The sequence below is a fragment of the Amia ocellicauda genome, chromosome 13 (assembly GCF_036373705.1).
Source record: "Amia ocellicauda isolate fAmiCal2 chromosome 13, fAmiCal2.hap1, whole genome shotgun sequence".
Classification (NCBI taxonomy): domain Eukaryota; kingdom Metazoa; phylum Chordata; class Actinopteri; order Amiiformes; family Amiidae; genus Amia; species Amia ocellicauda.
Genome location: NC_089862.1, coordinates 13,431,300 through 13,453,773, shown reverse-complemented (window position 1 = coordinate 13,453,773; position 22,474 = coordinate 13,431,300). Strand labels below are relative to the sequence as shown.

The following is a 22,474-nucleotide window of genomic DNA, read 5'->3' as shown; positions in this document are numbered from 1 at the left end:
ATGATCCACGGTGTTGTCCCCGCTGACCTTAAATGATTCAAAACGCTCCATCTAGTGAGTTTGGTTTCCACACTTCTGCACCGGTGATGATTTAGTACAAACGGCAGCTGACAGCGCCACACTTGTGCGTGAATCCTGCCCTGAGACCCGCAGCTCTGCCTCTTGGACAGCCTTACCTCGGCCTCTCGTTTGATGGTGTCCACGCGGCTGATCAGTTTGCAGTAGGCCTGGAACAGCAGCAGCAGCTGGAAGTGTAGCTTATAGAGTCGCCGACACAGCTCCAGCTCCTACAAGCAAACGCCGGTTATTCATATATCAACTCCACACAAACCAAATCACTCTAGGTGTTCCTTTAGTGGGAAATCGAATCAGCAGAATTAAAAGATGGTCACTTGTTAAAAGCAGGGAAAGCAATGGCAGTTATAAAGCAGGTAGAGTAAGAGCTTGATGGGCAACTAGCAACAGCTAATGTGATATGCTAAGGCAGCCACTAACTAGTCAATGCTACTGTTGGTAAAAAATGGAAATTTGCATTTGCAGTGGTGTTTGATCTGGTAGGAATTGCATAGACTGGATTCCAATCTGATACGTAATGAATGACATTCAGAAACAGGGATGAAGGAATGGGCATGCAGAAAAAATGAAATGAAATGAGAAATCTAAATATTTGCCGCATAATCCCAGTTCCAATGAGCATGGCTTCTTAAAATGTGTCAGTGTGTCTATATATACACATTTTAATAATCTGCAAAATCTAGAGAGAGAGCATGCTCTCTGGGGTATTCTACTTTGATTAACGGATTTCCTTGATGACAGATTGTCCTGGAAACTGTGTCATGAGGGATAATGTTAAGGTTTTCCAAAACATTTAAGTTAATGCATTAATAAACGGTAGTCGTTATGTTTTGATATTTTTCCAAACTTACAAAATGTGGTACTGGAGTGAGTTATCAAAAGGAAGGTAAGTGGGTGTTGACAGAAAGGGTCGGAGCTAGGGGCGGGTCTGTGCAGTTTTAACACAGCACAGGGGCGGGGTACGGCATGCCTGAACAGAAGCCAGGCACTGGAGGCTTGGCTGCATTACAGGGATGGACGCGACATAAATGAAGGTCAGTTTGCTGTCTGACATGATTAGAGAGTCCAAAATTCAAGAACCACTTACTGCTAGAATTTCCATTTGCTAAGCAAGAGGATGAGCAGGTCACAAAAACACAAAGAAAGAAGAAGATCAAGAATTAGTGAGCTCACAACATCAAACTAGAACAGACAAGGTCAATGTCAAGAAAGTGGGGGAGGAAAAAAACCCCAAAAATAATTAACTCATTACAGTGAAGTGAAGCCCATACAAGAGAGAAATGAGATCACAGAATTCTCTGTTGACTCTCCAGATGTTCAAGGTATAAATTCAAACTGGTGTGACTGGGAAGGACAACAATACTCTCTCAGTTTTCATGCAATAGCAAATATTACACCTGGAAATGGACATACATGTTTCAGGGGTTCTGATAAATACAGCTCAGAAATAATGCAAGAAGCTGTGGTAAGGGGCAGTGGCTTTTCAGGGTCATAAACATATCAGTCAATAGAGAGAGAACTGCATAATCCAGTTTTCTGTTTTTTTTTTTTTTTTAAACACATCAATGTACCATCATGAACTCTTGTAGCAAAAAAACATTGGCTCCAGGCTATTCTGTATTGCATATAACACCATTAAGTGCCTTGGAGTGAACAGACATCTATAGACTGAAGGCTGTACACCAACCATTGCTGTATGGTCGGTTTTTCAGTCAATTCATAGCAATAACACAATTGCGAAGTAAAGCAGTGGTGCTACAACACTGGAAACAAACTCTGTTGCATCACTTCTCTCTTCTGTGGAAAGACATGCAGCTAGGGTGTCTCGTGCACAGCTCTGTGTGTGGTACCTTTCATCCCCATTAGACATTTAGACATTAATTTCCTTTTTTAAGTGAATTTACTGTTGGCTTAAATTTCATTTTTGTTTTCACTGGTTTACATTCTTCTGAGGGCCACTAATCTTGACTTATCTTCAAGGGAACCATCCCCCTTACCTACACAAGAACTAACAGATAATGTATTGTTATTCTCATCAATGTCATAATCGATTCCTGTAGTTAACCTGCATCTCATCACAGGATTTCTGAGAATGAGACCAATTCCAGGGGTGTTCAGGTTTTACAAATACAAAAGCTACAAAGTTCACCCCCAGTGTGCTTTTCCAATTAATAAACATGAAGTTTCAATAAATCCAATATAAGCCTACTGTTGTCCTGAACATAAATTAATGTTGTTAATCAAGTATAGGGCTTGAGGACAAACATTTCTATTGCAAATCTATATTTTTTTAAACACGATATTGAATAGTCTTATTGAGAATGTCAGGTTCAATCTTTAAGAGGAAAAACAAAAAAAAAAAGCTATAGCTAATACATTCAGCATAGCTTGGAACAAAAGAGCAAGGAAAATAATTGCTTAAGTAATGAAGTAGGCTGGTAACAGTTCCCCTGGATGAAGCAGAAAAAGGCCACATTTTCACAACATGGAATATTGTGATTACACAAGAATTTCTTGACTTGTTTTAGAAGCACCTGATTACAGAATAAAGCTAATCTAATAACTAGCCAATTCAAGTGTAAGGCATAGTGTAAGTGGAGGGCTTTTATATATACACAATACAAATCAACAAACAATACACGGTTACAAAGCTGGGGTTTATAACATCTTCTGACAAGGTGTGTAGTTAGGATCCCCTTTACAGAATAGAAATCTGAAAATGACTGTCAGGTAACTGGACAAGTATGACAGTATGAGGGCAGGGTTGGTCTGAGTGATCTTTTACAGTAATCCAGGCCCAGAGGGTTTTGAATTTGAGGAACTGAAAGGTTCATCCACCGACTAGTAAAAAGGAGAGAATGTCAATTATATCTGCATAAAATGATACACATCAGAGAGTTCTGGACAGGCATCATGCTTTTATTTACATCATGGAAGCTGTATACCCACAGCTCCTAGGCAATCACTAGCATGCTAAATAGTTTTAAATAAACAAATGTGGTTTTAAAACAATTAAAACAACTCAACCTACACTAGTTTAAACAATAACTACCTAAAGAGTCAGTGCAGTGCTGTGGAGTGCGAGGCGTTTGTTATCATTTATATGCTTAATTGAACAAGAGCAGGGAGGGTTAAATATCTACAAGTCATGTATGGGACTCTGCTTACCTGGGCATCTGTGTTGGGTCTCTGGGCAGCGTCCTTCTCCCCGAAGGTCCTTTTACAGTTGTCTAACCACTGAAAGAACACAACAGGCAAGGGGGTGCATCAAACTCTCGGACCGCAATCGATTTCGCCTGTGCAGCACACTTTTCTACTGATTGAAGACATGCAAGATTTGGAGACATGAACTACTTTTCGGGGCGGGCTAAGCCATTCAGATTTGGACGGGTGTCACGACTGCATTGATTTTTATTTCTGAAGGATGCAGCTTGTTGAGGTTTTAAAGCATTGTGCTGGGAAGCTGGGAATGTAGCCTCAGAGGCAGTCCTTTGATCCTGCAGAGCACAAGCCCAGCAAGGCCTAGCAGAGCCAACGTCCCATCATGTGACAGTGGGGAGGAGTGTTCTGTAGTGAACATTATGCCAGAAATACACTAGATGACTATCATAATTCTAACATCACCGAGCCTAGACAATGTGGCACAGACGGGGTTCAAACAGTGCACAATTTATTGGCTGCTGCTGATCACATTTCTGAAAACTTGTCGTTGCGCCGTTCACACTACAAGAGCAATGCAGATTTTGTACCACTATGTTTGAAAATATCGGGATGCCTGCGATGGGTCAGTAACCGGATCGGTAGCCCTTGGATGGCGTCTCTAACCAGCAGACATTAAAAGAGCGTTGGTGACGTCGGCGAGCTCCGAGTAGGCTACAACAAAAACTGTCGGTGACTGCTACAATAAGGGCAAAAATCATATGCCTGGATTAACATAATAAGAATACTTACAAATACTTCTATATACGCAGGCATTCCCGTTATCTTTAAACCACCAAAGGCAAATGCATTTGCTCATCTTGCCCCCTCCAGCAAGGGATTATCTGCTGAAATGCAAGCGAACTGGATATCCGTATAGCAGAGTTTTTATCATTAGTACCTGTAGCATATGAAAGTGCTCTATAAAAATTGCTTAACGTCACCATTGAGAGGGACCAAGTGTAAAGTGTTATTTTAATAACAGGCTGTGCATTTTGCTTCTCTGTACAAGCCACAGTTGGACTAGCCTTTTCTTAACCTTGGTTGCAGTGGAAGCAGAAAAGGGGAGTGGAATGCAATTTCCTTTGCAGTAAATTTAATAAGAGCAGCGTACTTAGTGAATTAGACAGACCTGCATGCGTAAATGGGGAGGAGCCCGATCCCCCAGAGATAGTGCTGTCTGATTCAATTAGTGCCCCGCATGCCAAGGTCTGTTCGAAAGGCAATTTTTCTTCTTTATCTGACAGCTTCCATTTTTGCTGCTGCTCATTTATTTGACAAATCTCATGTAACCAAATTGGAATACAACTCCTAATTTATTTAACTAACTAACTTATAAATTACATATTTATAGTTCTTCCTAGAACTACTGCCTGAGGATGCTGAATGGGACAAAAATATGATACTAGTGGTCCCCAGAAGAGCCCATAGATTTATACAGGAAAAAAAAAAAAAGTGCAATTTAAAATACTGGTGACTAATTGGACTGTCTCTTTACATGGATTAAAGGGCTACTTAGATATTCACATTAAGGGATTACAAATCTGCAATCAAATTCTGTAAGGCTGAAGACTGACAAACAAGTTGTTAAAATAATAACAAATCATTTAACTCACAGAATAGAATAATTATAATTTAATTCCACTAAAATGAACACAACCCAGAGAAACTGAAACCCTATTTCTGGCCTGCCTTGTTGTTTGTAATTGGTGTTCTCTAAATCAATGAAATTATAGACCTCTGTGTTGTACATACTACAGCTGACTGCTCATTTATGCCTGCTATTAAACCAACACTGCCAGGAATAGCATTTTTAACGTACTAAAAGAGCACAGGAAGAAATTAAGGATATCTTTTGTTTAAAAGAACTTTATAGTAAAACAAAATAAGTTGTTAATCTTGTGTAATTTTGCCCTCATTAAAAGGAGTTGAAATCACTAAGATGTTTTCTGAATATGGTATTGTTTTTTTCATGGGATAAAACCCCTAAAATGATTGCAATGTCCCAAGATGTTCTCTACTGGGCCCGTTTGTCTCACCTGTTCGGCAGCCTCTCTCTTGGTGTTGTACGTGTCCAGGTGCTCTTGCAGCTCCAGAACACTGAACTTCAGTGTCTCCAGCAGGCCACATGAAACCAGCTGCCAGAGAAGACCGCCAAATGAGTTTTTGTAATCGTATAGGATTTATTTTCACAAATAAAGGGATTGGCGTGTCCGAGCGCCATCCGCAGCGACTACACTCACCGTTTCAGCGTCAACGAAAACAGTGGGGCACTCTGAGCAGGACATCATCACGTCCAGGGAGCTCCGGAACTTGGACCCAATCCGCTGAAGGCTCTCCCCCAGGAAACTCACTGAATCGTTGGTTATGGCTCCAAATTTCCTCTGCATATTCTGTGGTTGAAGACCGAGATGAGCTCCAATTTCAAGTTTTAAATGTCATCATTACAGATAAGGGCTCTCAAGTCTCAAACTCGCAACATACCTCCTAAAACATAGGTATCATGCATCAAAATACATTTTAATCTGTAAATGTTTGCTCTAACTCCTTAAATAAAGCTTATTCAGATGTACAAATACCTGCACTGTTTGCCTTTGGCATCTGCAGGCTGGCCATTCAGATTATGTAATGTTTCTGTCATTTCAAACCAGCCTCTTTTTGGTCTTTGTATGCAGTACTATAGAGGTTTTGAGAGCCATTGCTGACAGAGCCATTTAGAGGCCAAGCTCTCATCTGAAATTATCAGATTTTGCTTGAATCCATGAAAGTCTCTAAACTGAAATATTAACTAAAACGGCTCTGAGCCATGTGTGTACAATTCCCACAGAGCAGGGCAGCTCCTGGAGGTTGAAAGGTCTGTTTGTTAGCAGGTATCAGAATGTTTTGGAGCCTTCAGATGTTTGTCAAGGCATTCATGCAATACCCGATTTCTTCTCCTTCTTGTAAACCAAATCCGTTTCACAAAGCTTGTACAGTAAATCATATTAAATATATCACTCATTAAAAAAAATTGATACATACTTCCCATTATTTTTATTACATTACTATTTGTGTATGCTTGTGTTATCTAGAGAGTAAACTAACTATTGCATGTACCATATATACAGCTAAATATAGGGAAGTATTTACTGAAATGCCCCAAAAGCCTTTTTTATTTTATTAGTTTGCTTATTTTGTTCATTTCTCAAACAAACCAAAGCAATTTAAATATCAACTGTCACAGCTACAGGCATTAATACAAAATTAAAAAATGAAACTAAACTAAACCGGATTCTTCCTCAGATGCAGTAGCGCCTCTGACCTGAAACAGCTGAGAGAACACATGGAAGGTGTAGACGGCACAGGACCCGTCCGTGTCTGACAGCATCTGGTTGACGTGGCATCGCCAGGCATCCTCTTCATCATCATATGACACTGGCTGGAATGCCGCCAAGATGGCTGACAGAAATGGTGATGGTGGTGGAGAGGCCTGAATTTCTGGAAATCCCTCCTGGTCCCCTTCATCTTGACTAAAAAAATAAATAAAAAAATACCTTATTAAAACAGCAGCTCCACAAATAGCAGAGTAGAGCTCTCAAGATGCTTTATCCCATTTATCCTCTTGTACAACAGAGCTCTGTTCTCTTCACATCAAGCACATGCATGTTTAATAACAATTCCTAGAGAGAAAATTACTACATTCCCTAATCCTGTACTGTATATCTTTTGAATGCCATCAGCCCCTTTCATATTAAATGATCATAAATAAATATAAAACTAGACCCCATTGCATAACGAGGCAAAATACTTACAGGTTAAATTTCCCAAAAATCCTTACAAAACAGACAGAGTAAATGTATTTGAAGCTGGCTGTGCTGAGCAGAGTGGAAGATATCATCTCCCTGCTCCGGCCACGGGGCTGAGATCTGGGGCTGGGAGTCACCAGCATCTGCATTTGCAGTCTAAAGTGGTTACTCTGCTGCAGTACAGGTTTTTTTTTTTTTTTTTTTTACATATAAATTATCTAAAGTAATTTCTATTTTAAGAGAGAAGATAAATTGGAGAATTGCCATTCACACTAGCAATCAATGTAATAGGCTCTCTTCCCTGGTTCAGAGTCTCAGGGATGTGCTCTTTATCATATATCAATACGCTACGACAGTTACTTAGCTGATGCATTAATCAATGTTGCACTGAGAACGGTAACGCTAATTCAACGAGGCCACCACTATGACTCATGTCCTTTACATTGTACCGTCCCACCTTGACAATAATCAAACACTTTACGATTAAAAAAGAAACATTGCGTAGGTGAGGATTATTTAGGAGACATAAAAATGTTCCTACTGGGCTTTTATTTTTCTTGGTTGGTAGGGTGACAAGGAGTTCAGCCAGTATATGAGCCAGCCATGATACAGACTGCAAAATCAGAATGCAGACGAAGGTGGCGAACAGATTAAATGTGACCTTTATTAAACTATTAGTCTCTACTCAATAATACAGTGCATAAAATGACTGTAGGGCTGAAAGAAAAATAAACCCACACCTTGTTCTTTTTCCTGCTAAATCCATATATTTTACAAAAGATAAAAATCTGTCCTACTTGGTGTACTTGTACCCTGGGGACAGGTGGCGGTGGCTGGTTACCTCGAGAGGCCCGAGAAGTCAGCTTCCTCCTCCTCACAGCGCTCATCCAGCTCCTTCAGGGCCAGAGTCACGTCCTCCTCGCAGATGGAGCCGGGGGGACTGTCCGGGGGCGGGGGGGCAGTTTCCAGGCCGTCCTGAGGGTCCTGAGTGTCGGGGAGATCGGGTAATTCCGGGGGGTCGGGGGGCAGTGGGGGGGCACTGCCGAACCCCGTGTCTTCACTCACACTGCTGCTCAGCTCATCCCCCCCGGTGCCGCTGGCATCCTGTACAGAGAACAAATCCGATGTTCAAGACTCCAGTTCACCACCTCACCCTGGCAGTTTGTTATGCGTTTCTGAGGGATTTGTAGGATTTTATTATGACCTTCCTATCACTTTGGCTTGCGCTGTGTTTACTTAACCATTCACCAACCCCTTCCAACAGGGAAAATATGGTTTATACGCCTTTTGACAAAATAGAGGCACATTGTTGCAATATATTACAGAAGTTGTTCTATTGCAAAAGTGAAACTATATAATTCAGCTACAATTTAAAACTTAATAAAAACAAAAATGGCTGGTGAAGACTTTCTAATCTAGTCCATTTGTTTAAATAAATAAATAAATAAATAATAATAATAAAAAAAAAAAACGGAAAAGATGTGTATGTATTATTAAACATCATACACTAAACCTCCATGTGACATACAGCCCCCGGAATAATGGGGACACTGGGAAAAGGCTTTTAACTGAAAATCTCCATTTTGAATATGCATTTGTGGCACGCTGCCAATTTGCTTGTAATGTATGGTATTATCCAGAGCTTTTAGGGCAACATACTAATAGTGAAAGAAGATTAATAATAATATTGATTATTTTAATCTCAACCATTTCTGGAAGTCATTACATTACTGCTTGTCAGAGTGCTCTCCTTGGGTTCACAATCAGAACAGCAACTACACAGAATTAATTATTTTTCCAGCACATTTTGCCTTAAATTAATAAGCGGTAGCAATACATAAATAAATTAAATCCACCATATGAACTGAATGAGAAAAAGCTCAAATGCTTGGTTGTTAAAGGCTGACATTTCTGACCTTCTGCTGAAACAGAACATGATGTTCAAACATGAAGGCAAAATGGCACTCTTAAATAAGGTATACATCAAATAATTACATTATCTATCAAAGGGAATACCTGAAAAATGCATTTGTAAAATGATTCAGATGTTCCAGTGAGAAACACTTTTCTGAATACTGATAACGATGCCACTGAAATCTCTGAAACCAATTGTGCCAATCTGGGTTAAGTAACTTGTCCTCACACAACACAACATTATTTCAATGAGTAGATTAGAGAAACTGAGTAAAAACTGCCAAATCTGATGGTACTGAATTAATCAATAATTGGAATACCAGACATCAAGATTCCTGTTAAATGATGGTTCAATCAATAACATTAACATGGTAAAAAGAATACTCCTTCACCCTTTTTTCAGATCCAATTAATTCAGATATTCAGTTCAGATCTTAAGATTATTACATAGTTTATAGTTTGTATGCGAGTCAGAAGGGTATGGTGTTAGCCCCAGGTAATAGATATCACCACATCTGGAGGAAGTACAGCTACAGACAGAAGGCAGTAGGAACGTTTATTGTGCACCTTAAAAATGATTCCTGTGTGCTTCAGTTCTTGAGAATATGTAGTTTGTTTTTCCCATAACAGATCTATGTTAACCTGCTAAAGGAGGTGTATAGTTGTGAATGTGAATCCACACATCCCAAAACACATCACAGCCTGATCTCAGAGGCGGTCTTCTGCTGGGCTGAACCTTACCCCTGAAGGGTCCGTTACAGATCTGTAATTAAAACCTTTGTATAGAACTGTAGACATACCAGCTAGTAAATTACTATCATTAGCAACATCATTTCATTAAGTTTGTTAGATTTAAGGAACATGTTGATGGGAAATCTGCAGCAAACCCCCCACCTGTAAAGTTATTTGTGTTAGTATATCACAGCACACTGCATGTTAGTAGGTTAAACAGATTCTCACATTCTAATCACAGTCGGGTCTTAGGCCGTATGAAAGTTAAAAATGGGTATAAAAATACTTACAGACTAGGGTCAGCCAAGGAGGTAAGGTTTCTGGTTAGGTCCTTTGGCCTTTTGTCAAAGTAAGTTTTTTTTTTTCTTTTTTAAATCCAAGGCCAATGTATTTCATGCTAGCACAGCTGGCCTGAGGTGTGTTCCCACGATTGCTTTACCAATCTCACAGCAGGCAGTCAAGCAGGCAAAGCCCAGACAAGAAACAGAGCAACAGAACCCAGCTACCAAACCCCAGAGCGGCTGAACAGGTCAAGACTAGCTCACACAGAAAACGCTGCCTTGCCATCGGCATAGAGGGGAAATCAAAATTAGAACTGATAATGTAAACAACAATTATGGTTTAATCTGTGAGGGCACACTGATTTTGCCCAGTGCCTTCACAGCTTAAAGTAAGGGAAAATGCACACCCTCCACAAGGTAATACAAGGGAAATTTGCAAGTTAAGTGGCCAACTAAAACCTCCCAAGAGAAAGCAAAAGGAGACAGAAGAAAAGACTAAAAGGAGCCCATGCACCAGCTTTTATTATGGCTCCCAATTGGTCCCACCTCAGGCAGCTGGCTGTTAGTGCTATCTGGAGGAGTGGGCTCCAGAGAAGGGCTGTCTGCCCGGGGGGGCGGGGCGCTCTCCTCGGTGACGGCGCTGCTGGAGGAATCCTGCGACTGCTGCAGGGAATCCACGTGATTAGATGTGGCGTCATCCGTGGCAGAGTCACTGTTCAGCTGCAGACAGAGAACATAAAACGCCCTGTCAGAAGCGGCACACAGCATCTCCACCGCACGTCAAAGACAAGAATACACGGGTACAGTAGCGAACACTGCAGTAAAGGATGATGCCATCTGCAAAATTACAGGTTCGGTCATAACTAGCATTATGTTCTGAAATTGCAAATTGGATCTAGATGTATAGATGTATACACAAACACACACTAAATGAAATAGCCCATACATAGTAAGCAGATTAAACTACCATTCTCTCTCAAAAACAATTGTTTGAGTGGAAGTTTGCAATCACCATATACATCTTTCACTGACTTGAAACAAATGAAATGCTGTCAATTAAGATGATTCTTTTTCATCTGAACCAACAAGGTAAGCATTTGAATCAGTTTCAACACAGAGGATTTTATGATAAAACCACATCTTTCTGAATCGGAAGGTCCTGGATTTGTACAGGTCTATTTTAACTGCTTTTATAACCCAGATTATCGTGGCACTGTGGTAAAATGCTTTAGATACTGATACAGTTTACACAGTTCTGCAATTTAGGTTGACATTTGCTACACAGCAGCAGAGTTATAATATAGATCGGCATTACAACCACCTTTTCCAGCCACACATTGCATATAATGTTAAAAAGAAAGATTTCACTGTTGCCAAGATGCATTATGAAGCAAGTAGGAAGAAAGAGAAAGTCAAAGGCAAACTCCAAGAAGCTGCGGTTATTGTTTCTCTTAATCATGTTGATCTTTCTATACAAGTTGCATTTTCTGTTGTGTTAGTAGAGTTAAAGAAATACAGGTGATTTCAAGATAGAAAAGATGAGAAAACTGATACAGGATCATGCTGTTAATATTAAGTATTAATACTAAGTTTATTTGTCTTGTTGCAGTTACTTCAGGCATGCTCTTCTGCACATGTGTTATTGGACTATTAATATGATTTGTAACAGATGAACTAGCAGAGAAGTTCCAGTGCTTATTTGCTACAAAAGCCTCCAGGTATAATCAAGTGCATTCATGCAACAGTATTAAAAAACAAAAACTGTGGACAGGTTAGTTCCAGAAGTGGACACCTCTTCCCTGTAGGGGGAGAGTAGCTCATTCCTCCCTGGGCTCTCAGAGGGAGTCAGATGCACACGGATTAGGATTGGTTTAACTAAAAACCTGAACCAATTTAAAGTTTGAAGATCCCAGAACAAGTTAGGATGTAACTTACCTAGAACGCTATTAATTATTAAAAAAAAAAAAAAAAAAAAAAAAAAAAAAGTGTAGGTCTTGATTTTCAAAGGTCCAGTAAATGCAGAAGCAAGCAGCTAGGCCCGTCCATTCAGGGTCACTACACACACCATGCAGGGAGGGCATGCGAGCCCCGACAAGAGAACAGTGACTTACTATATGTGAGCGGGATAGTATCTGGCTAGCAGTCAGTACCTCCTCCTCCGATGACTCGTCCGTGTCCTCCTGGTTGGTGAGGTTGAGGCTGGGCGTGCTGCCCGAGTACTGACACTCCTGCAGGGACGGCGTGTCTCCTTTGTCAATGCTGTCCAGGGACCGCCTGCGCACGCCCCAGTTGAAGTTGTCCATGCTCTCTCCCTAAAGTCACCAAACACACACATTGTATTTAAGACACTTCAGCAGCGATCATTCACTAATTCAGTGCTTTCTCTGAAAACCGTTTCAATCAGAGGAACTTGATGACCATCTGTGTAATGCCTGATGAATATGAACTGCATTTCTTAAACACTGTAGACAGGCTCTTGAGGAGGAGTTGGAGACAAAATGTAACCTGGCCTCTTTTCAGGCGTATGTGGAACCCTGGAGAAGCAATGTGGTTGCCCACTAAGGGTTTCTGTTGTAAATTATATACTTTAAATAAGGGATTTAGAATGACTACAAGGGTCATAACCTAACTCATAACTAAAACTGAACTATTACCATTTGAATTCAGATTTAAACATTTTTAAATATACAACACAGACATGCAAGGTGAATGAAAATGGCAAATAAATTAAAAACGCTACACACAAGAATGTTCTGCTTGCATGGCAGAGCGAACATTCTTTCAGCCCAACTATAGAGATGCGATGCGCAACAAGGAACAAAAAAGCAGAACAATCACAAAGTAGTGGTGGGAGGGAACAATCAACATTTACTACATTTTAATTAATTGATTTAGTTGTTTTGTAACACTTTTGAGTGCCGGAGTTCACATCTGCAGGCAGATCTATAACCCATGACTGACACTCGGCCGATGAAGTGGGAATGACAAGTGTACAATGCACTGCACCAGGCTGCAACTTACCTGCAGCTCCTGGTTAGCCAAAAAAAAAAAGGAAAGAGACAAGTGAATTAGAAAGAATAGAAACAGTGACAGCAGAACAAGGAAGACGCTGTTAGATTCCATTGAAACTTGGGCTGATGCAGACAAACAAAGATGCGGCAAGGCCTCTTCTATCTTCAGGCACTGTCCACATGGCTACACTTTGATTGTCACATGAGAACACCAGTTCTTTCAGGTGATTTTATCGGTTGGCAAACGTCCTCACCCAACACTGATGTGCACAATTATGTCTTCATTACTGGAAAACTCCCACACCTTCTCATCCCTTCAACCCACTAACCAAAACAGTTAGTGAATGATAAAAAAAAGGGAATATCTGACTATACAAAATTTACCATCCTATTTGTGCCAGAAAAATCTATACATTTACAAAGCAGACTTTTATGGGCACTTTTGACATTTCATACAGCTTCTATTGCAGTATATACTGTATATGTATACTACACCATATTACCAAAAGTATTGGGACAATAGAAAACCATTCAGTGTCCAAAATGTGAAGTTGGCCCTCCCTTGGCCTTAATGACTGCTGCAAATTAGGCCCACTTTCCACAAATGTTGGTAATAGGTCAAAGGAATAGTGGACCATTCCTTCTATGAATCTGCAGGGTCAAGTTAATCACAGAGGTGTTCTGCAGGACTGAGGTGAGGAACCTGAGTGGGCAGTGACATGTTTCAATTTCAAACAGTATAACTTTTGCAGACTGACACAAAGAGCTCTGTGCCTTTCTGTGCTCTGGGAGAGTATGAAGCAAACACAGCAGGGGTGTGCTCATGTCCAGGCTTACCCAGAGTCTCTCCTTCACACCCTGCCATGTGCTGGGCTCAGGCCTGCCCCTTGCCACTGTGAGGCCACATCTCACCTCTGCATCTTCAAGCTCCACATCGAGGAAATCAAAGTCTTTGAAGACCCCAAACTGCTGCTCGCTGCTGGTGTCCTCCACTGCGTTGTCCTCCTCACGGATGGCCTCCTCCGTGGTGGAGATAAGGCTAGTCTGCTGGTCGCCTGCGTCCAAGTCCTCGTTAGAGGAAAACACCACCTGAGAGCAATGGAACATGAGGGAAGGAAACTAGTGAAGAGCAATACACAGAAGGGCACAGTTCTGAAATATTCTGGTCAATTTGCATAATAAATAAGTCAAGCTTTTTTGAAGAATATTATTATTTATAAATAAAATAAATAAATAAAACCACAACAATTTAGAAGAAAAAAAACTTACAGAAGGGTTTTTTGGAAGACCAGATTCTGGGCCACACAAGGAAAGGACGTTCATCAGCTTTTCTCTGGTTCTCCTCTGAAACACAAGAGGGGTCAGGACAAGGGTTAAACATCAATACAGCGCTCAGAAGACTGTTGTTAAATGCATGGCCACCGGCTGCCAGGAAAACCCTGAATGAAACATGATCACCTGAGAGAGCTGAGGCCTTTTCCAGCTGACAGGCACCAGGGCGTTGGAGTTGGACCCTGAGGAAGTGGATGAGGTGCTTCTCGTCACAGCAATCACTTTAGGCTTCCCGTTCCTCCCAGCAGCAGTGTGCTGGTCTCCATACTTGTGCCCTATGATGGGCGTCTGAAACATGACAAGGACAACAGTCTATAGGCAGTCTGAGTCTGGTCTTTGTGGATACCATTAATTATGCCCCATAAACATTTTTTTTTTTTTTTTTTCCCCCAAACTCAATTTTTCATGCAATCTTTCTGAAATGAGATGCAGGGTTCAAGCACATTTGCCAGTACCTCGGAGATGTCGAAGTGGAAGTCCAGGGTCTTCCCGGGCAGCTCTTTGGACGAGCTGTTGAAGATGCGAGTGAAGGCGATCTCGGGGGAGCCCGAGGACTCTCCACTGTAGGAGCGGTGCACCTCGTCTGGAACCACCAGGCTGGCTGAGCGAGACACCACCAGCTTCAGGATGTTCTGGGCCTCCTTCCAGTACGGACTCTGGGGAACACAGTTGAGATTATGAGGAATGCATCAGTGCTTTGCTTTGACCATTAGGAACTGTCTGCCACTGCATGTCTGGGATCGTAGACAACTGCAGCACACAAAACACTTTCATGCTGTATAGCAAACAGTTTCTCCAACCACAAGACTGACATTATAGTTGCTTGATATTAGTCATGCACGTGTGGATCTTCTGGGAAAAGTAAAAGTTTCATGAACATTTTTCCTAGATGTCAAACTAAAGGCAATGTAAAAAAAAAAATCATATAATTCACTTTGTTTTTGTTTTCTGACAGGTAGATAGATAATCAGCTATTGTCTCCAGCAGCAGACATTTTAGGCTACAAAAGCATATTAATTACAGTGGTGCTGAAACCTCGGACCTGAAACCAGCCTCCCTGCCCTAACCTTGTGCCCCAGTGCTCTGTGCTTCTCAAAACTTTGCTCCAGTTCCTTCATGCACTGCCAGCAGAGATGTAGTTAAATAAATGGCTTCGATTTCCCCACGCCTCGTTCTAACATGTAAACATTGTGAGGCTGATATCCGACACCACTGACAGCTCGGCTTGCCCCTGCAGGCGGGGGTGCCCCCTCATGTATGAAATGCCTCCTTCTCCGCAGTTCACGAGTACCATCCTGGGCTCTGACAACAAAGGCCTACCACTGTCCTGCCTTCCATCAAACTGGCCGCTTTATTATTCCCAGTGAGACGTGCTGGCTACATGACAGCTAAATTCAATCAGAGTAAAAGGAAAGGCAAGTCCTCCCAGGGTTAAACCTCCCTGGATGATAACCGAGAAACCAAGGACAGCCCTGCATAAAAATGAAGGCAGTATTGAATCATAAAACTCTGTCAGTCGTCCCCTGACTAGAGCACAATAACCAGAGTGCTCAGCTATCAATAATTCTGCCCTCACCACACTTCCCTTCACATTTAATTAAGATTTGAGCCCTTGAACTGCATTAATATAAATACATATACACACAGAAGCAGAGCAGATCCCTTATACAAATGGCAAAGCATTTTAGTGCAGTATTAGCCTAAGGCACAGTAGGGAGGAAAAAAAGATCTCAAGAAATTCAGGTATTTTAAAAATCACCCTTACAAATCACCCTTACAAAATATAGCTGAGTGTATCCTGGGGCTCTGTCTTGTAAATGGCTTATATAAAAGCCAAAGCATATTTTTTTACGGATTAGGATAATCTCATTTCAAATACAATTCCTCAGAAGTGAAAGGCAGCCAGCAGAAATGACTCAATGGTCTCCTTCCTGTACTGCTGAGTGGACACTCAGATGTTGTAGACATAGACATAGACATATTGAAATTATCCCAAGTTAGATATTCCAAATAAGTGGATACATTTTTACCTGGCGACTTTTTATTATCTATTGTTGAAAAGGATGTAGTAATTGAAGAATACAGTAAATAAACTGCATGTTCTTCCTCTAAATGTTACACCAACACAGCACAGAGAAATACAGAAGTGAGGCTCTGATTGTGTAACTGATGGAGCCATAGGATGTGTAAACAGCTGCAGTTACTTTTGTAATGCTGGGTATTCCATATTGTATTTGACTACATTTGCAGAGGTACATACAGAATTAAAGTATTAAAAATATTAAGATGTACAAATATTACATTTTCTGGCTACAGCTTGTACTGTGTGGAATGGGTTCAACGTCTTTGAAATAAGTCTAACCTGTGCACCTATAACCCGGTAGTGATTCTTCTGTTTGCGTGGTGGGGTACAATGGATCTTGTGTAAATTTGATACCATCAACTTCTATGCATCAGGAGAAAGGTTTATCTTTGAACAGAATGAACGGTGAAAAATGGTTTTGAAAGGAGGTCTGTTTCTGCTGCAACACTGAGTCCCGCTATGCCTCACCTGCACGTATTTCCCAATAATTTTCATGATTTCCAAGTTGAACTGCTTGACTGGAGCAGTGGAGAGCTCAATGTGACTCAGGAGGCTGTAGATGATCTGCAGCAGGGACTGCTGCATGCTGGCCAGGCCCTTCTCCAAGAGCTGAAAGACAATGAAGAGGAGATCTCGGATACATGCATGGTGATACTCCACCTATACAACCCCATTTGCACAATTAATAAAATAATATAATGAACAGCACATAATGTGACTGACCTTTCCCACAAGGATCAATAATGACCCATTTCCAGGGATCTCAAGAGCAAATACACATAACATAGGTTATAATCTCTCCCACACATTCATCTTCACTTACACAATATGAGTTTCCATGTCTATTCCATCTTGTTTCACATACATTAAGTAAATGAACACTCAGCAGCTCAAAGCCCCCAGAGGACAATACATTACCTCAGCAAGATAAGTGACCAGGTTGAAGGTGATCTCGGAGAATGAATCGTGGAGGTAACGGCACACCACATTGATCCAGTTGGAACAGTCCCGGGAGTAGCTGTGCGTGCTGTACAAACTCATCATATGGGCCAGGTTGGACAGAGTAGCCGACTTCTCTTCTGCACAGACCTGGGAGAAAAATCAGCTGAGATTTAGTCCGTGTTTAACAGACAATACTTGAAATTATTACAAAGTAAAAATAAAAATAATTTCAAGTTTTTTGTGTGTTTATATTGGGGCTGCAATGATCAGTCTACTTAGTCAACTTATTCGACTAGTAAAATACGTTGACTTCTTTTTCAGCCGTTGAATAGTCATTTAGCTACGATCTTAGCCGTTCTTATTAATACCCTTGATCTGAGCAATTTTGCCAAATATCCTTGGCCCATATTTCTAGCTCTGTGTGAGAACAACGGTTTCATTCCAAACAGCAGTAGGTGGCAATAATGCATCACTTGGTTTGTCATCCACCTGTATGCACCTCACTGGAAAAATGTCTGAACCCACATGTCGCAGCCAGCCACCGCACGAAAAACAAAACTTGGGCGAAAGCATCGAAACTGTGGGTGTATTTATAAGAGAGAGTGATAAGTGTACAGTGCTTTGTGGACTGTGTGAATCAGAATTAGCTTTCCAAAAGAGCACATCAAGCACAACAAGCTTGAGCTTGAGAAACACATGGTAAGTTCTTGCAACATTGCTAGTTAATAGGGCAATTGTGGTGTTAATTATGAAACTGTTGTATTTGCTGTGCTTGCCTCCAATGTAAGCTTTTCTCTCATGCTAATATATGCAAAAGTCTATATCCAAAATTAGACAAATTTGACATACCTAAACATGCACGTAAGCCTACACCTGTCTTCAGTCATGGCGCATGTAGACGCAATTGGTAAATAATGTCCCAGTTAAAATCAATTGGCTCTCTCACCAAAGCTTGTGCCTCCGGCAATCACAGCATTGAAAAAAATAATTGATTTAAGCTGGAAAGTTATGTTGTAGCCACCATGTGGGATATTCCACATACGTACTCCACGATGGAGGACACGTGGATTACGTGCATGTTTCAGACATATTAAAATGTACGTAGAATTTTAGTTATAGACTTTTGAATGACTTGAGTGCTATGGAGGACAACAGGGCTGAGCATTTAACCTCTTCAATACCATGGTGTACACACGCACTTCATATGAAAGCCCTCAGTACCATGTAGTTCCATGTCATTCCCAAAGCCAGTGTTGATCCTGTAGAATGTGAATTGAAAGCCGGGACCTCGATCATGCCATGTTTTTATCCAATCGCATATTGTTCAGAGCCTCCATGTACCTGTGCACGTCTAGAAATCTTCCGTCTATTGTGGCAATCCATTCAACTTTTACAAGTATAGAAATAGTTTTACATTATTATTGCTAGTTTTATTATTAGTTGTAGTTTATGTAGTTTTTTTTAGCAAGAGCTATACAGTGCTGTAGTGAGAGATGTTCAGAAAATAGTGCTGAATAGAAGGCAATGAAGCAGCTCCATCACAATGCTGCGTGAAGCCCTGTAGCGCATTTCTAGCCCATCCTTCCAAGCTTATTGTTGAACATTTCAAAACATTGTACAGAACAAGCCGCTGATGGCACAGGTTTTGAAAGATTGAGTTTTAATTGATAATTACAGTTCATTGTTTTATAGCATTTCAGTGCATTATCTTCATTTGCGTTTCAGTGTATTGCTTCATGTCATATGAGTTCCAGTGTATTGCGTATTATTAGTGTTTCAGTGTATTGTTTAATATTTATTTTCATTTTAGTATATTGTTTATGGTTTTTATTACAAAAGTTTATTTATTATAAAGTATAATATAAAAATGCAGTTGCATTCTTTGTTCAAACATAAGAAAACAACCTTGTACTTATCTCTTATCCCCTCTGAACATGAATATTTAGTACACATAGTAGCATAAAGGGGTAATAAATCATATATATATATATATTTTTTGCATTTCTATCATCTTATATTTAGATTTTAAAGCAATATCTGGCATTAAATCATTATCATTATAGTTGTTTCTTGTCCTTCTCAGGGCAAGCCCATGCTGTGATTTTTTTTTTTCCCCACCAGTAATCAGAGCCCTGTATTTACAAAGTTCGGTGAACTCAAGAATAGGATGCCATGTTGGCACCAGGACCCCATGAGAATGCATTGATAATTTAATGTTGTGATTATTCAAATAATTGATCGTTTTATGTATAGAATAATTGATTATCATAATAAATCGATAGCTGCAGCCCAAGTTTAAATTCAACAAGCTGCAAGTGTAGCTATTTCAATGCAAGTCTTACCTTGGCAATTTTATCAGCAGTTTCTTTACAGAAATGGGTAGGGTTATCAAAATGTTGTATGAGATGAGGCAGAAGGCAGAGGATATTTAATGGGAAACCTGTAATTTGAGAAAACAAATTATTAATAGTAAAACAAAAACATCTTCACTACAGAATACACTATTATTCCAGTCTGCAATTCAATACTTTGAAGACACATCTCACTTGAAATGGCTATGGGTGAATAATTGTCTGCATCAATGGTACATTTATGTTTTTTCTTACTTAAGGAAACAGAAAGCATCTCACTATGAAATACTATAGATGGATTGTTGCTATGAGATTATAATTTTAATTTATTTGTTTAATTAATTTAAGTGCAGTTGCCCGTTTTAGTTCTCAAATGCAGTGCTAATGGAAAATGTCATGAAGAACTATGCTGACAGGAACTATGAATGCAGATTTTAGAGATCAGCAATGGAACTCTACATCCCAAGGCTGTTTCCATTGGGATAAATGGACATTATAACAGATTCATCTTCTAAACATCAGCATCAATAAATATCAGCGTGTGTGGGTCAGCTTACCCGCCACCTGCGAGGGGTCCACCAGGGTGTGCCTGGAGATGCTGATGAGTTTACTCAGCAGGTGGATGGTCAGCTCTTGGGTGGAAGCTGAGGTGAAGCCCTTGAGGAAGAGCTGCTGCAGGCCCGGGAAGTTATACCACTTGAGCTTGCTCTGCACCTTCTCGATCTTCTCCCGGCTCTCCGCCTTGTCCAGGGGCAGCTGGCTCAGCAGCTTGTTCAGGAGCCGCAGGGCCAGGAGGTACTCGAACTCGTAGTCCGACTCCAGCAAGGAGGCAGCGATCCAGAAGATGGTAGCCATCAGGTTACAGGGGTCAATGGTCGGCTGCACATCATAGACCCCTCCCTCCCGCAGAGAGGAGAGGCTTCTAGTCCTTGCCAGACTGCCGTGGCTCATTCGGCCGTCTATAATATCCAGTGTGTTGCTGCGGCGCCGGTCGCCCTTGCGGTCCCCCATGAGGCTGGCCCTGAGCGAGTTGCTCCGCGCGTGGCTGTAGTGGCTGTGGAAAAGCCCACTGCTCATGGGGCTAGTGCTCAGGTTCAGCTGGCCGGTGCTCTTCCGATTGGCGGCAAACTTCGTTCCCAGCAAAGGATCGTGGTATGTACCTCTGTATCACAACACAACAAAGCACACTCGGTAAAACTTAATCCACAAAAAACTACAATTGAACTGCATCAATGGGTTTGTGTGTGTCAAGAATGCATACAATCATTACATTTCCTCTACATATGCATTGCTACTGTTTATATATACTTCAAATGATAATTAGAAAAAGTATCAAATCCAACTGAAAAGTTCAGAATACATCAACATTCTTCCTTTATATGTATTTATCAGTGTGCATGCCCTGTTCTTATTGCTCAGAACAACAAAATAAATTGGCAGCAGTGCTCTTACTGAGAAAGTGCAGTCAACAGGTCGTAACTCTTCATAGTGTCAGCAAGGGTGTCGATGCCTGACTCCAAGGTAAGCAGCAGTTCAATCACAAAGCCCTACAAAACAAGTAATGAAAACAAACAATAAGAGATTCGGACAACATTCTAGACAGGGGATAACTAAATGCTAATGCGGTTGGTGTAAGGAAAGGGATTGTTATTCACTAGAATCCAGCAACAAACCAACATGTGTTGAAAGTGCTAGCAACCTTAAGTTATGCTTCTAGTCTTAATAGTCCCTTCTCTGTTACCCTAAAGTATTGTACTGTTAGGAACAATACAGGATGCTGGGGGGGTTGGGAACCAATTCAAGGAAAAACTGTCATCATCTATCAACGGGGTTAAGTCAGTAAAACCAGTCTGCTACAGCTGTGCAGAATAAAATGAAATTTACACAAAGGACCCACTGAAAGTCTCTGTAGTCAAGCTTATCTTGACAGATCATTTTAAATTCTGGTTCAGAAAAGACACATGCCAAGTGTCAATGTTTATGGGAGATTTTTTTTTTTTTTTTAAGCTTTTCAAGGAGACCCCCCCAGGGCTAAAAGATGTGAAAAACTACAGATTTAATTTGCAGACACACTTGGTGCCCTAGAGATGCATCATATTATGTACACTCATGGCAGCTATAAGTGATAAATACAGAAGTGTTGGTCTGTCCTTGTTCAGTGCCTCAGGATTACAGGGTCTGTGTCAAGTGGCTTTACTGCTGCCTGAGAGTTTTGTGAATCGTGTGTGTTTTGAAGACAGCCTCACCTGAGCTTCTTCTCCGGGGTCTCCCACCGTCTCCACCAGCCGGGAGAGGATGTCTGACAGGGTGCTGGCGGTGAGGGGCTGCTTCAGAGCCCGGAATATCTGGAAGGAGCGGCCGGCATAGTGGCGCGAGGAGCAGGACAGAGCGGTCTGCAGAGCCACTTCGCTGAGGAGCTGCTCCAGCTGGTACCCTGCAAATGGCACGAGACACACAGGCCACTTGAGCTCCTTTATCGAGCAATCAGTGAGCTCCAGCCAGACTCATGGCTTTGCTGCCCCTCAGAGGCCTACCTGATGTTCGCTGCTTTTGAGCTGCAGCAAATTATGCCCATATAGCACCCAAAAAACCCATCTTAAACACTAAAGTATCTTTACAAAACTGAACACAAGTGTAACCTGAGGAATGAAAAGCATACAAGAGGCAGGTCTTCATTAGCCAGAAGTCCCCAAAATAATGTGCCATTGGAGAAAGAGGTCTTTAATGGCAGACAAGCTCAGAAACATGTCGGTCTGTGTCCAAGCACCCA

The 22,474-nt window shown here is 41.1% G+C and overlaps 1 protein-coding gene across 12 annotated transcripts in view; it reads right to left on the bottom strand.

The window, feature by feature from the left end:
• Window positions 1-22,474, bottom strand: part of fryl (furry homolog, like) — a 129,977-nt gene that overhangs the window by 3,650 nt on the left and 103,853 nt on the right. For 7 of the 12 annotated variants that reach the window (XM_066719950.1, XM_066719941.1, XM_066719942.1 and 4 more), the window contains 19 exons: window positions 21,951-22,138; window positions 21,157-21,251; window positions 20,262-20,866; window positions 19,696-19,793; window positions 17,330-17,500; window positions 16,880-17,020; window positions 14,784-14,984; window positions 14,455-14,616; window positions 14,266-14,340; window positions 13,909-14,085; window positions 12,097-12,297; window positions 10,532-10,705; window positions 7,900-8,162; window positions 6,575-6,782; window positions 5,517-5,666; window positions 5,313-5,411; window positions 3,244-3,312; window positions 1,163-1,180; window positions 177-287 (listed from right to left, as the gene is read on the bottom strand). In XM_066719950.1, coding sequence (XP_066576047.1) covers window positions 177-287; window positions 1,163-1,180; window positions 3,244-3,312; window positions 5,313-5,411; window positions 5,517-5,666; window positions 6,575-6,782; window positions 7,900-8,162; window positions 10,532-10,705; window positions 12,097-12,297; window positions 13,909-14,085; window positions 14,266-14,340; window positions 14,455-14,616; window positions 14,784-14,984; window positions 16,880-17,020; window positions 17,330-17,500; window positions 19,696-19,793; window positions 20,262-20,866; window positions 21,157-21,251; window positions 21,951-22,138 — 3,206 coding nt within the window. Of the gene's footprint in view, window positions 1-176; window positions 288-1,162; window positions 1,181-3,243; window positions 3,313-5,312; window positions 5,412-5,516; window positions 5,667-6,574; window positions 6,783-7,899; window positions 8,163-9,994; window positions 10,706-12,096; window positions 12,298-13,908; window positions 14,086-14,265; window positions 14,341-14,454; window positions 14,617-14,783; window positions 14,985-16,879; window positions 17,021-17,329; window positions 17,501-19,695; window positions 19,794-20,261; window positions 20,867-21,156; window positions 21,252-21,950; window positions 22,139-22,474 lie in introns of those variants that run through there. The other 5 variants (XM_066719943.1, XM_066719944.1, XM_066719951.1 and 2 more) reach the window with 3 other exon arrangements.